This window comes from Misgurnus anguillicaudatus, chromosome 11, assembly GCF_027580225.2.
Source record: "Misgurnus anguillicaudatus chromosome 11, ASM2758022v2, whole genome shotgun sequence".
NCBI lineage: Eukaryota > Metazoa > Chordata > Actinopteri > Cypriniformes > Cobitidae > Misgurnus > Misgurnus anguillicaudatus.
In genome coordinates this window covers 16,703,536-16,718,730 of record NC_073347.2, presented here as the reverse complement: position 1 = coordinate 16,718,730, position 15,195 = coordinate 16,703,536, and the positions used below count along the sequence as shown (strand labels likewise).

At 41.9% G+C, this 15,195-nt stretch overlaps 2 protein-coding genes across 3 annotated transcripts in view; one reads left to right on the top strand and one right to left on the bottom strand.

Annotated features, from left to right (window-relative positions):
* The window catches only part of LOC141349179 (attractin-like protein 1), a 226,123-nt gene extending 214,935 nt beyond the window's left edge, over positions 1-11,188 (bottom strand). The window contains exon 1 of one of the 2 annotated variants that reach the window (XM_073873146.1): positions 10,383-11,188. In XM_073873146.1, the coding sequence (XP_073729247.1) occupies positions 10,383-10,588 (206 nt within the window). In that variant the 5' untranslated portion in view covers positions 10,589-11,188. The remainder of the gene's footprint in view (positions 1-10,382) is intronic. The other variant, XM_073873147.1, reaches the window with a different exon arrangement.
* Positions 1-15,195, top strand: part of LOC129416763 (hyaluronan-binding protein 2) — a 304,383-nt gene that overhangs the window by 278,639 nt on the left and 10,549 nt on the right. Inside the window, exon 3 of the mRNA XM_073873637.1 lies at positions 14,798-14,881. Coding sequence (XP_073729738.1) covers positions 14,798-14,881 — 84 coding nt within the window. The remainder of the gene's footprint in view (positions 1-14,797; positions 14,882-15,195) is intronic.

The window sequence follows — 15,195 nt, the reverse complement described above, 5'->3', positions numbered from 1 at the left end:
TAAAGTTTTCATTGTAAGAAACTTAACACTCACACTATGCAGAGGCTCGAATGGGGCTTCCTGGAGTGATTTCAGCACCAAGGACAGGTCCCAAGGAGGAATAGAGGGGGGACGCGAAGGATTCAGTCTTCGAGCGCCTCTGAGAAATCTAATGACCAGGTCGTGCTGACCCACTGTTCTACCGTTTACGGGTGAATGGTGAGCTGATATCGCAGCGATATCGACTTTAATAGTGGATGGTGACAGCCTATTCTCCAAACGACGCTGGAGATATAAAAGCACAACACTAATCGGGCATTCTCGGGGGTTTTCACTTCGGGAAGAACACCAGTCGACAAACAGGTTCCATTTAAGCGCGTAAGCCTGTCTCGTAGACGGCGCTCGCGCAGCAGCAATAGTGTTAGATACCTCTTGCGGTAAATCACTCATATCCTCCGTGCCCCGTCCAGAGACCACACAAGGAGGTTCCAGAGGTCGGGTGCCATAATGTGCCCCCTTCTTGAGAAAGAAGGTCATTCAACAGGGGAATCTTCCAGGGAGGGGCTGTCGCGAGGAGAGAGAGTTCTGGAAACCAACTCCTGGTTGTCCAATACGGTGCCACCAACAGCACGCTCTCCTCGTCCTCCCGGATTTTGCATAAGGTTTGCGCAATGAGGCTCACCGGAGGGAACGCGTATTTGCGCATGTTTCGCGGCCAGCTGTGTGCCAATGCATCCACGCCGAGCGAGTCGTCGGCTAGTGAATAGAACAGGCGACAATGGGTCGTCTCTGGGGAAGCAAACAGATCTATCTGCGCTTTGCCGAAACGTCTCCAAATTTGCTGAACCGCAATGGGGTGGAGTCGCCATTCGCCGGGACGCGCAGCCCGAGAGAGCGCATCCGCCTCTACATTGAGCGTGCCCGGGATGTAAATGGCACGAAGAGACCTCAAATTCTTCTGACTCCAAGTGAGGAGGTGACGGGCGAGATGCGACAGGTGACGCGAGCGTAAACCGCCTTGACGATTGATGTACGCCACGGTCGCAGTGTTGTCTGTATGAACTAATACATCTTTGCCCCGTAACTCGTTGCTGAAACGGACGAGCGCAAGATATACAGCCCACATTTCCCGGCAGTTTATGTGCCAATGCAGCTGGGGTGTCGTCCAGACCCCCGAAGCCGCAAGCCCATCGTACGTGGCCCCCCACCCCGTGTCTGACGCATCTGTGCATACTATCGCATGCCTGGAGACCTGTCTCAGAGGCACACCGGCTCGGAAAACGCACGGTCTGACCACGGAGTGAAAGTGCGACGACACGCAGGTGTAATGGTAACACAGTGAATGCCGCGCAGCCACGCTCTCCTCTGGACTCGATCGTGAAGCCAATGCTGAAGCGGTCGCATATGAAGCAGTCCGAGCGGAGTTACAGCTGCGGCTGCTGCCATATGCCCCAAAAGCCTCTGAAATTGTTTCAGCGGGACCGCGCTCTTGCTCTTGAATGTATTCAGGCAAGTCAGAATCGACTGTACACGCGCTTCTGTTAGACGAGCTGTCAAATCGATCGAGTCCAGTTCCATACCGAGAAAAGAGATTCTCTGCACGGGGCAAAGCTTGCTCTTTTCCCAGTTGACCCGAAGACCCAAACGAGCGAGGTGTTTTAAAGTTAAATCTCTGTGATCGCACAGCGTCTGACGTGTTTGAGCTATTATTAGCCAATCGTCCAGATACGCGAGAATGCGCACACCTCTCTCTCTCAGGGGTTTTAAAGCCCCCTCCACTACTTTGGTGAATACATGGGGCAAGAGAGCCCGAATGGGAGGACTTGTACTGGTATGCTCGCCCCTCAAACGCAAAGCAGAGAAACCGCCTGAGCCAAGGGAGATTCGATACGTGAATGTACGTGTACTTCAGATCGATAGATGCGAACCAATCGTTTGGACGAATGCATGGAAATATGCGTTTGGGCGTCAGCATTTTGAACGGCATTCTGTGAAGTGCACGGTTCAGCGAACGCAGGTCCAGGATCGGTCGCAAGCCGCCGCTTTTCTTGGGTACAATAAAGTAAGGGCTGTAAAACCCCGACCTCATCTCGGCTGGAGGGACCGGCTGGATCGCGTCTTGCGCCAATAAGACAGCGATCTCCGCACCGACGACGTCCGCATCGTCAGCTCTCAAAGTATTGAAACGAACACCTGAGCATTAGGGGGGACGACGGGCAACTTGGATCTCATAGCCGAGACGAATCGTGCGTAAAAGCCAACACGACGGGCTGGGAAGCTGTTCCCACGCCCCCAGATACCGTGCGAGAGGGACTAAAGGCACGATGGGTGTACCCGCGGCATGCGCAACGGAGGTGATCGCCGGTGTGTGCGTAACGGCCGCACCGACAGCAGTGTTGTGTGTGATAACACTCACCTGAGTCCGTTGCTGGGTGGTTGAGTAAGGGAGGCTCTGCTGAAGACACCTCACACCACTCGATGCACCCTCTGGCGAAGGAGGAGGGAGACGATGGGTTATGAGCCCGTAGCTGTCTCCTACCGGCTGAGAGCGCGGTGGGGTTATGAGCCCGTGCGTCGCTCTCGTTCTCCTCTGATGAGTCGGAGAACGAGGGGGGGTTATGAGCCCTCTCGTATCTCCGGCGCTCATCTGAAGACCTAGAGATGGAAGTGGAATTCGCTCTTTTTGTGGATTTGTGGGTGCCGACTGAAAAGTCGGCGGAACAGAAAAATGAAACAAAAGATTCCCCAACCGGCCCTCCTCCGGTGGGGGGAGTGGTGCCTTCACCATCTCCCGAAGAGCGATCCCCTCCATCTCTAGGTCGCCCGTCTCAGGGCCGCTTTGATCTTCTCTTACCACCCTTTGCAGCGGGCTGAGCGGGCGGGGCGGGCTGCTGACGGCCGGTTCCTCGCTTCTTAGAAGAGCCCAGGGGAGGAACGGAGGCGGCCGCCGCAGGACGCCCTCGGCGAGGAGCAGGCTGAGGCGCCGACGTGGATGGGGCAGGCGCAGGACGCTTCCGACGTGGCATGATCTGAGCGATGGCCTCAGTCTGCTTTTTGGCCGCGGAGAATTGCTGGGCAAACTCCTCGACCGTCTCGCCGAACAGGCCGGTCTGGGAAACCGGAGCATTCAGGAGCCGGGTTTTATCAGCGTCCTTCATGTCCGCCAGACACAGCCAGAGATGGCGTTCCTGGACTACCAGGGTAGACATCGCACGCCCGACAGCGCGTGCGGTGACCTTGGTCGCACGAAGCGCCAGATCTGTAGCCGCACGTAGTTCAGAGAACTCCGCCGAGTCGTGACCTCCCGCGTGCAGATCCCTCAGAGCCTTAGCCTGATGAACCTGCAGCAATGCCATGGCATGCAGGGCAGAGGCTGCCTCCCCACAAGCCTTGTAAGCAGCACCGGACAGCGCCGAAGACTGCTTACAGGCCCGTGAGGGGAGAGTAGGCTGGTCCCGCCAGGAGGAAGCGACACCGGCCGGACACAACTGCATCGCGACCGGGCGCTCCACTGACGGGATACCAGTGTACCCCTTGGCATCTCCACCCTCGAGAGAGGTGAGAGGTGAAGGCTGATACGGCCGGTTCCGGGCGGAAAACGGGGTTTTCCACGACCGCGTCAGCTCTTCATGCACCTCGGGGAAGAAAGGCACCGGGGGCGAGGACTGAGAAGCCCTGGCACCCCCGAAGAACCAATCATCGAGGCGGGACGGTTCAGGTGGGGGAGGTTTAGTCCACTCCAAGCCGACCGCCTCCGCCGCCCGAGCGAGCATGGCTGCCATCTCAGGGTCGAACGCAGAAGCCGCAACCTGGCCCGAAGGCGGGAGCGGATCCGGATCGACGTCCGAGGCTGACAACCCCCCCTCCGACGTTACGGTGGACATCGCGTCAGGTGGAGGCTCGACAGAGCGCGAGGACACCGTAGAACACGGGCCGCTCGTCTCCATCGGGACCTCCGCTGGCAACGGATCAGGGCGCTGGGAGCTACTGGACGAACCAGCAGACCGACCCAGCACCGTTATACGGAGATCATCCTTCGCCAATCTGGTAGCTGCGCCCTTAGCAGCACCAGACTGGGAAGGCGGGGGCCGTTGCCGGAGGAACGACACCCGTCTCCGCAAATCCGCTATAGTCATGCCCTCGCAGACGGGGCATGAACTATCACGCAACGCTGCCTCTGCGTGCTGGAGCCCCAGACACGAGAGACAACGCTTGTGGCCATCCTGGGGGGCGATGAACACACCGCATCCAGAAACGGAGCACGGACGGAAATCCATCTTTAAAAAGACGACCCCGACCGTGACACGAATGAGTGGCTGTCTTTAAAAAGACACAAAGCTCAAACGTGCTGCTCTTTTAGGGAAATCACTCTTTTGTGCGAGCTGGTGAAACACACAGGGAGAGGCAAACGCACTCACTCGAACTCAAGTCCTAAATTAAAGAGACAGAGAGAGAGAGAAAGGGTGGAAAAAACACTGCGAGCCTCCACTGAGGTGTCTTTGCCCAACCAACTTCAGCAAGCTGAGATATTTTCTTCCCACACAGAACAGGATCTACAAAGATCAGTTAACAGCTTCTCGAGAGCAGATGTCTGCCGGCTTCGAAGCAATAAAGCTGATTTGGTATTATGCACCTGCGCCTTATATACGCACCTGGCGGGGCGGCGCCGGCATTATGCAAATACCTGCATGCCAAGTTCATTGGCGTTTTTGATAGTTCTCGAAGTAGATAGGTCACCCGCGAAGCGGTTCCCAATTCGTCGGTCACGACGTGACGTCGTAGTGACCGACTGAAAGGGAACCTCTGTCAATAGTCTATAAAATTGCATTGTTCACATACAAAAACTGTGTTATACTGTTCTGTATTTTCAGATATGAAATTAATATTTAGTTCACTAGCTCTAGGTCATTACGTAAATAGTTAGCAGTAACTAAGATAGATTTTTAGTAGCAGTCATAAAATGAAAATATTCTTAAAATAAAAAAAGAAGTTATTAATCATTGTTATGTAAAATGCAAATGTGCATAAAAAAATTTCTCTCCGGCCATTATTTCCAAACATTTTATTCCTTTAAACATGTTAATAATGTTGTATATATATGTATATATGAAGATGATACTTAAAATTTTTTAAATAAATGTTTGTCTTTCCCAGTACTTGTTGCAATGTTGGAATAGTGGGTTAAGCAAAGGAAATTGTATCTTGCACACTGCAGGCTTTCAGGAAAAAGAAAAAAAATGGGGGGCCCGTGCCCCAGTAGAGCTTTATGTCTAGCAACGCCCCTGGTCTTAGCCAATCAGATTCGAGAACCAGAAAGAACTGTTGTATAATAAAAATTACTGTATATACTGTATTTTTATTTTTTATATGGAAAGGTTTCATTTATGGCTGTGAGCCAAGCACTTCACAGTTTAAAAAAACCTATATCTGTAGCAAGCACTTTCTTAGCACATCTCAAGGCATTCTAGAGAGATCTTCAAAGATGAGCAAAACAAGGCCAAACTCTTCACTGCTTCGATAAGCCCCGCCTTTCCAGAGGGCCTTTAAGTGACACTCCATAATGTTCTTGGGAATATTTTTAGATAAACAGCAATTGTTGTTTAGTTGGAAACAACACAGAAATCTGTACCTACTCTAGCCTGGGTGCCAGCCGATCTTAGAAGATCGATCTGGGGATTCACCGTTGAGGAGCTACTATGCTCTACCCAAAGCTGGTCGACCAATCAAATTGTCAGGGCGGGCTTTATACGATGATGGACAGATGATCAGTAACGTAAATCAACCACGTCAGCAAAAAGCGCGTGTGTTGAATCTGTTGTTTACAACGAAATGGCTGCAACGGTAGAAATCAGATGTGTGGATTCTGACATTGAGTCTGTTCTAAAAGATATCGACAGAGCATTGATTTAAAAAGAGGAACAGAGAAACGCAAGCAAGGCATTTGTTGATGTTTTTGCCGTCCTTCCTACGGGATTCGACAAAAGTTGTCGCACTTATGAAGGATCAAGTTAAAGAAGCAACTGAAATGGGTATCACGGCAATGCAACTCGGTGTGCACGACGAGATGGATATAATTAGCGGTCGTTGCCAGCTTCTTTTCGGAACCCCGGAATCGTGGAGGGACATGCTAGGCTCCGATATTTTTCAAGCAAACGTAATGGGTATCGTCGTGGATGAAGTTCAACTAATGTACAAATGGTAAGGATAGTCTTACTGTATGACTTAATGTGATATAAATGAAATGTTGTAAACATAGTAGGTGTTGATGTACGTTCGCTAACTCAGACTTGTAGAGTGTGTCATTGTAGCGAAAATAACTAAGCTGCAAATACGTCATTTCAACATACGTCTCACACCCCGTTGCTCTGATTGGTCGTAGGTCTATCCAATTGAGTGCAGAGGCATTTTTTGTTGAGACACGCCTCATAATTATAGCTCAATGGAGCGGTATCAGACTCAAATTCTGACTAGAATTGAGTATGACAACGTCAGGCTATACCTACTCTATGTTCAATCTCCCTCTGCATTCAGAATACTGTAATGTAAGTCATATGACCACTTCAAACACTCAGTTTTAAACATACCACATTACTAGAGTACAATGTATATGAACCCAAGGAACACAACTGCTAAATAATTACATTCTAGTTATTTATTTCACAATTTTCCTGCATGTAAACTAAATGTAACTTAATTTTTTACCATAATAAATTGTTTTCAATGACATTCATCAATGGTGTGACACACAATAAGCGCAAATGCACAGTGTAACTGTACTTAGAAAAGTGTTTAGATTATATATGTATTCTGAAGATGCTTTTATCCAAAGCAACTTACAGTGCATTACAAGGTAAACATTTTACCAACATGTGTTCATTGGGTTCAAACCCATGACCTTCTGCGGTGCTAACACAAAGCTCTAACACTGATTTATACAGGAGCAATACTGGCATGCAAAATTTCAGGCTGGGGACCTAGAAAATCTAAACACAGTATATTTAAAGTTATTTAAAAAGTCTTAGAATTTACCTTTTGGGAAACGTATGCATTGCCAACATGTCACACATTTAACCTTACTAATTAACTGAAAAACTTTTTCATCAAGTTTTTCATCTTGATTGTGCTATTTGATTGTTATTTGTATAACAACACACATTTCTAGTTATGGCAAGCTCGGTAATATTTTGGATATTACATTGGGTAGAGTGGGGGACTATAGAGGGACTTGAAGTCAACAAGGTTGAGATCCACTGGATAAGGGTCAATAGATAGATATAATTAAGATATAATTAATTTAATAATGTTACACTCATTTATACAGCGAAGTAAATAGATTATCTCTTCAGCACATCTGAAAAGATGAAATAATTCTCAATAAATACTGTAATGTCATTATACTGACATACCAGAAATACCCTAATGAAAAAGATGCGAGGTTTATAGTCTCTGAATTGTAATCTACTTGAAATCTACAAGTAACTAAAAGTGAAAATAGAAACTTAAATGCTTCGATCTTGTGTTTTTGTGCTGAGCTAAACCCATCCAGGAAAGATGTTGATTAGATGGGGGTGTTGTGTGAAATTCTGTCACCGTGAAAAACTGTCCCAATGGGCGGGGCATACATGCATATTCATAGGTTCGCTCCGCTTTGGAACCAGCGATTGGATTGCAAATTCTTGTGTGTGTTTCCAGCTCTTTTTTGATATATTATTTCTATAAGGTAATAAAGCCAAATGATCATATGCCTTGTTTAGATGCAATTGTTTACATTCTTCACATAATAGGCTAAAATGCTTTGCATGTGCGTTTTGTAAGAACACTTTTTCATGGCTATACAATATCATTTTGCTATTTAGCCTACGTTTATAATGCTAAACAGCAAACTAAAGCACGGAACGAGCACGTATTTTTCCTCATTGTTTTTTGTTGTTGCGATAGTTCATCTCTTGTTTTGTAGTGTATTTTTTTTGTTGCATTATTTGCATGCACTGCAATAAATCATATATGTAGCTAACTGCATGTTCAAATAAAGATTTTTATTATTATTATTATTATATTTATTTATTACATTTTTATATAATGTTCCCTGGTGTGGTTTTGCCTCTTGCCAGTTTTTAACCCCAGTTGGAATTTATAGAGCCTTAACGAAAAAGCCTTGTAAAAATTGAAAATGACATTTCTTGTTTATTCAGATGTGCAAAATCAGATTTTCTTACTGTTGAAGACAAGAAACTCACTAACGAAGGCCAGATTTATCACATATCATGATATAGTTAGTTATCTTTATTGACAGACTTACAAGCATTCATAAGATATAAAAGGCACACACAATATACAAACATCCATAAACAACCACAATCAAACATAACATAAACTACACATAGCACAATGTGCTCACTGGTTAAAGCATATACTCATATTTTCTTATAAATTATACACAAGTATGTGAACATTACTCTATTTACGGGGTTTCTGTGAATAGAGATGGTCTAACATATTTGAGGGGCTATTTACCTAGATACAAGCCTTGCCTAATGCAAAATGTGGTTGTTTCCCTGTGTGCTAAGAGGCTAATTTGGACCAAGACAAAAAGGTAATTTTGATTTGAATCTAGGCCATAAAAAAGCTGTAGTCACTTGAAAACACACACAACACACATGAAGACTCAACTTTTCTCATTGTAATTATTGGACAAATACATTAAGAATTACATTCCATATGTAATATGTTCTTTGTTTATGCACATACACAAGATGTTACAAAATCAACATAAACGATTAAAGTAACACAGATGTACTATCCAACTTTTGTACATATAGGCTACTGCCAAAACTGGGTGATGCAACCACTCCTCCTGTCTGAGCTGTCACCATCGAGCGTCCTCTCTAGACAAATCTGTATGTAGCGCAATCTGTATGTATTGTAATATGGGCCAGATAAAAATGTGGCATAATCTGCACGTAAATCGACCCACACAGAGTATTAACATGTGATGTTTAATGCCTTACACCTGGGGAAAGTGTTAAAAGTGAGGTAAGTTAGGTGATGCAACCCATTCATATTTATACATCGAAACATTGCACATGTTTTTTTTTTATCAATTGCTTTCTATGTGTAAATCAATCCTCTGTTTAGATAGAAGGGTGAATAAAACTTATCAAGGCATTATCTGGTAAGTCTGACATTACTTACTGAAAAATCCTTTTTAGCCATTGAACCTCTGGAAGGGCAGTGCCATTTTAATGAAAAGGCTTTAAGAAATGCTGAATTCTTTAAATGGATATTTTATGTTAGCAATGAATTAGTGAAATAAACCATTGTTACAATATGCATCTGTATTGCTGCTGGATCCAGGGGAGTATGATGTGCTGATTGGGTCAAATAATGAGAACAACCATTTGACACTCATGGTCAGTGTCTTTTCATTCTCATCTTCTCTTTATCACTCTGTTTAAAAACATGTCATTACCTCATTCGGGAAGAAAATTAAAATGTTGGTTTTATATTTTGGCCTCTCTTCCATTTTTGCCTTTTAGTAACACAGGAAAACACTCATAAACATATTTAAGCTGGTCCGAACAATGTTGGTCTTGCAATTAGGTCATTTTTATTTACAGGAATCCTGCTTTAATAGAGCAATAATGCATCATGTCCTTTGAATGACTGCAATGCTCTTTTCGTCAAGGCTCCAAAGTCCAACTCAAAAAGGAAACAAAATAACACCAGAGAACATTTAATTTTTTTTTTATTTATAGATGCAGTTAGCCATATCCCTGCCGAAAAAAAACAATAGATACCATTACAGAAATTATAAGGGTTTTCATTACAAAACCATTACAAACCATTAACTATTAAAACTTTAAAAACCATTACAGATTGCGTAATGGTTTCTATTGTTTTTTCAGCAGGGATTTGAGTTTTATTGCAGTGCATGCAATAAATGCAGCAAAATACACTACAAAACAAAACATTAACTATGGACAAGATACAACAAAAACAACGAGGAGAAATATGTGCTCGATTCGTGCTGTAGTGTTTAGCATTATAAATGTAGCAAAACCGATATTGTTTAGGCATGAAAAAGTCTTCTTACAAAACGCACATACAAAGCATAATGTAAAAATTTGTACATATAAACAAGGCATATGATCATTCGGCGTTATTACCTTATATAAATATAAAAAAGAGCTGGAAAACACACAATAATTTGCAATCCAATCGCTGGTTCCAAAGCGGAGCGAACCTATGAATATGCATGTATGCCCCGCCCATTGGGACAGTTTTTCACGGGGACAGAATTTCACACAACAGGGGAAGCTTTTCTAACGTCACTCCTCTAATTTAAAGCACAAACACCACCACATGTAAAGTTTGCAGACATTGCACTTGTAAGCATTACTTACCTGAATCTTCCTTTGCAATGCTGACACTGATCCCCAACCCATCCCTTGTGACACACGCAAGTTGCATTAATACACTTTCCAAAGATGCAATTGTCATCACAGGTTTTAGAGTACGATCCATCAGTGCATGTTAACATGTATAGTATCATACACGTGAACAGAGCCGTCCTGAAGAGTCCAGGCATTCTTTCTCTGGCAAACAGCATGACTAAATAAACACACCTTCCAAAACAATAAACCGTAACTACTTGACAAAAGATAACACAGATCGCGTGCTCTTGTTGTCGTTTCGCCTTTGTTCCTCTCAAAGATGCGCTCGGAGGCGAGTGACACCACAACTATTTGAAGCGAGGCTTCGGAGCTTGTGTCGAGCAAAAGTGGGCGTGCCAGATGAAGCTTTGATTTGAAGCTTGTGTTGTTAACGTTGAAATCACGTGACCAATGACAAACGAAGCTTCACTTTCTGCTTAGTCACGTGCGCGCTTCGCTTTGCGTGTCAGAAGGTTCGAACCCTAAAGGTTTTTTATGAGTTATTTGCCTTATTCACATTTTGGTCCCACATAATAATGTATATATAGTATTGTTTTACTTATAATTTTGTGCACGTCTGTTATTATATGCATGTGAACATTATTCTGTACAATACACAATTGAATCATATGAATATTAACTCCTACTGGAATTTATTGCCACACTTTAATCAGTAAATGCATTTATTATATTGACCATTCACAGACATGTTGTCTAAGCTTTATTTGTTCACATAATATTAATATTCATCTGAATTTCATCAGCTTGTTACTTCATTGACGGAGCTTTTTCCAGAAGCAACTGCTATTTTATTAACCAAAAGATGGCGCTGTTTTCGACACCCTCGTTGAGGCTTCGAATCATGGTTCGAAACAGTAAGAGAAGTATCGGTGCTTCATTCGAAGCTTCATTTCCCCATCACTAACCACAACTTCCATCCACAACAACGTTCAGTTCTCCGACTGCTGTGCTGAGCTAATGAATATTAAATAGATTGCTCTGACGTTGCTTGGTAACCTGCGCGTTGATCGCTCTCGCGATACTTTGATGTCATGCGACGAACGGTCTGCGCAGCGTCGTTAAATAGCAAGTCAGTCACGTTACTATTCACGCCAATCATAGTCCAAAGTAGGATAAGAAACGCCTTTTTAGTCTTTTTTGGATGAAACAGCGTCACACGCGTTATATAAGTTGGTTTGCTCATTCCCTAAATCTGCAAGGGTAATCCAAGGGCACTATGTAGGTTGGCTATATATACTTACATATTTTACATAACTATAATCAAAAGAAAAATATTTGAACAGTTATTTACATTATTAAATATATAATAAATTGCTCTTTATTGAGCAAAACTGTTTTTGGATATATCCTATAGGCCTGTTATACAGGGTCCTTGCAAGCTATTTCATGAACTCTACTGAACACATTTAGTAAATTATTAATCTCTAACAATGTTTTTGTTCACAAACTACAAACTCTGTTTACATACAAACACAATATATAAACAAAAAGTGTGAATACATTCTGTAAAGTAAAACAAAAGTTAAGCAATAGAATTTTATTGCATAGTTTAAAATAAAAAGAATATTGTACCCAGAAACTGCAAAAAAAGTCAATTTTTTTGCTGTGAAGTGTGAATAAGGAAACAAAAATTAGTCTATGACAGGTACAGTAGGTATAGTCCAAAATAGACAACTGTCATCCTGGGAAAATAAAAGCAACAACCAGTTTACTCAATCAATCATTCTCAGGAACCAGTACTCTCACTTCATCCTCCCTGGGAAATAAATAAAATTATCACACCCAGAAGAACTACTACATTTTTTTGATAAGTAAAATCATATTGACTTTGTAATGAGGAAAAGCTAGAACAGGAATTGTGCTTTTGATTTAAGTGATGAATGTTCTAAAATGAGACTGCCAGATGTTTTCTGATGAACTTGCACTTAAGGATGTGTTAGAGAGCGCTAAATAACCTGTAGATTGATGAATACTGTAAATCTACAGGTTATTAAAAAAATGACCGCTTTTGGAATTTACTTATCATGGTTGAAAACACCTTTCTGGATACACGCGGAAAACGGTGAGTAAATAACGCGATATTTGTCGGCTTTGTCAAGGGTTTGTGGTAAAGATGCTGTAGTTTGGGATGCAAATGTTATCAGGGCTCGGAGAAAATCGATTTGTTACTTTCGTCCCACGTTACTTTTATACATCAAAAGAAATCTCTCTTCATAATTAACTGGTATAGAAAAAACATTTTGTTTGTTTCACAACTCTTAAAAAACAATGGCCATTTACTCACTTAATTTCATATACCCATCAAGGAAGATGATAATGCTCTTCCCTCAGAACTGATTTATTTGCTAGGAAACATTTCTGATGAAAAAACAATATTTGAACTTTGTCTTAAATTGGATGGTGACATGGTGTACTTTTAAGATTTAAAAAAATTAATAACATTTTCTTATTACAATTTGTCAGAGTTACACTGTTCCTTCCTCCATTGGTTTTTGGAGGAAGGAATTGCCCTTTTATGTTGAATAAAAAAGCAATTAGCAACATGTTATAAAAGAAAGAAAAGCACGATAAAAAAACGTTTTGTTGGAAGTTGGATGCACAACATTTTCTGAAATTTTATGCTGTAGTGCTTCAAATTTGCAAAAAAAAAAAAAAAAAACATCTTATACATCAATGAACTAAAACAGACATTCTAGCGCCCTCATGAGGTCATATATCGCATTTTTACATTTAAGCATTTGTACACACCTCTATCCAAAGTGACTTACTATATTCAAGCTATACATCCAACAGTTTTATCAGTATTTGTGTTTCCTAGGAATCAAACCCATGGCCCATGCTTTGCACTGACAGAAAAATGTCAGTAAAAAAGGTTGTTAAAGGAATTACATTGCCTGTCATCTATTAAGCTAATGTCTCTTGAGTTAAGTGATAAGAGGAGGTAGCCTTTCAGAATTTGAAATATACATACATTTTTTATGTAATTGCGTTTACTCTTAAATGGCAAAATTAAGTGGGATACGATTTAGTAAGCTCTGCTGTAGGTGATTATTTATGGATTAGGTAAGCATGACCCTTTAGATATCGTTCTCCTCATTATGAAACTATTAAGCCATTAAAATATATTTTATGTTTTTGTTCTTTTAGGTTATTTATCATACATATGCAGCTGTCATGCAACTCATGTGCATGCAACTTTGCTGCCCCATGTCAAATGGGTCGGATGATTTTTCCATTGGTTTTTTTTATATATCTAAACACTATTTTTGATTATGCATTTATTCTGAAATCTTCGCTCTGCTGCAAACATGACCTCTTAAAATCCATTCTTAGGACAAAGTCTGCAATCAACAAACAGTTTCCTGCTTTGTCAATATGATCTGTGAACTTTCAGTTCATCCATTAATCCAAAAAATTCTCTGTATTTCACATATGATCTCTAATTACTTTATTATTTAACATCACATTCTCACATTAAAGTTCACATTTCTAAATCATTTTGCAATATTAAAAGAGTTATTGGAGTCCTTTGGTAACCAACCAAATATAGGGGAACTGAAGAATTTTGAAATCCCTAAATAAGCGATATGACTTTTGTCCACACAAAAAAAGAACACAGATCCACACATGCATATACCCTTTAAACCTCTCACACACTCTTGCACAGGCATACATAAACACACACCCACACACACTTACAAGGCATTGACCTCATACACTGATTAGGGCTCGCAGAAGTCGATCCCCGGAGAACCACTACCAGCATGAATCTCAAGCTGTGCTTACTGCTTCTCGTTCTCTGTGCTTTTGTTAGTTCTGCAGAGGTTTGTAAATCGCATATGTTACATATATAATTTCACGTGACTCTATTTTATCACTGCTGTGGACCAACATCAAATTTCAAAATCTAAAAACATTTGTAAGAACATTTAAAAAATTGTGGGATATTGTTTCTTTTTTCATCTGATTTTACATTTTAATTTGAAAATGAAGTAATGCACTTCTTAAGGTTCATCTTGTATTTGTAGAATGCCATATATATATATAAGACTATTTTCTAAGAAAGTTTCTTATGTTAATAGTTCAAGAAAGAAAATCATGGGCATAGGCATGAAGAGAAAGAAAATCGTGGGCATAAACATGAAGAGAAAGAACGTGGTAGACATGGTGAAGCTGGGAGTCACGAGAGACCTGGAAAAAGAGGAAAAGGAAGAGTAAAAGGTTAGTGGTCACCTTTTAACATTTAATATATTTATACATTTTTTATGTATTGTATTTATTTTTTGGAAATGTTTCCAGTTCAACCTGCGTATGTACTGTACTACTGATCTTTATAGTGAAACTATATGTGCTTCTCACAATAGCTTTGACTGCAGAGTATGCAACTTCTGACTCAGATGACGATGATGACCCAAATGACTGGCTTTTTGAACTCCAAGATATGAGAGGTATGGGTATCCCTTCCTAAATCTCTTCCTTCAATTGTGCATGAACAAATACCACACACCTATACGGTCCACATTGGTGCAAACTTATCTACATCTGCTCTGTTGTTTCTATCATGGGATCCGTTTTTTATCTTTCTGTGTCTTCAGAATCAGGACAACAGTTCACAATTTCACCTGCTTCTTAACAAATACTTACTTAATATTTAACAAATAATAATCAATGAATTTGGCTTGCTGTCCTTGAGGGAGAACCTCTGTCCCAAGGCTTGGCTACATCTCTGTCACCCCTGCTATTACAATTTCTTTTTATTCTA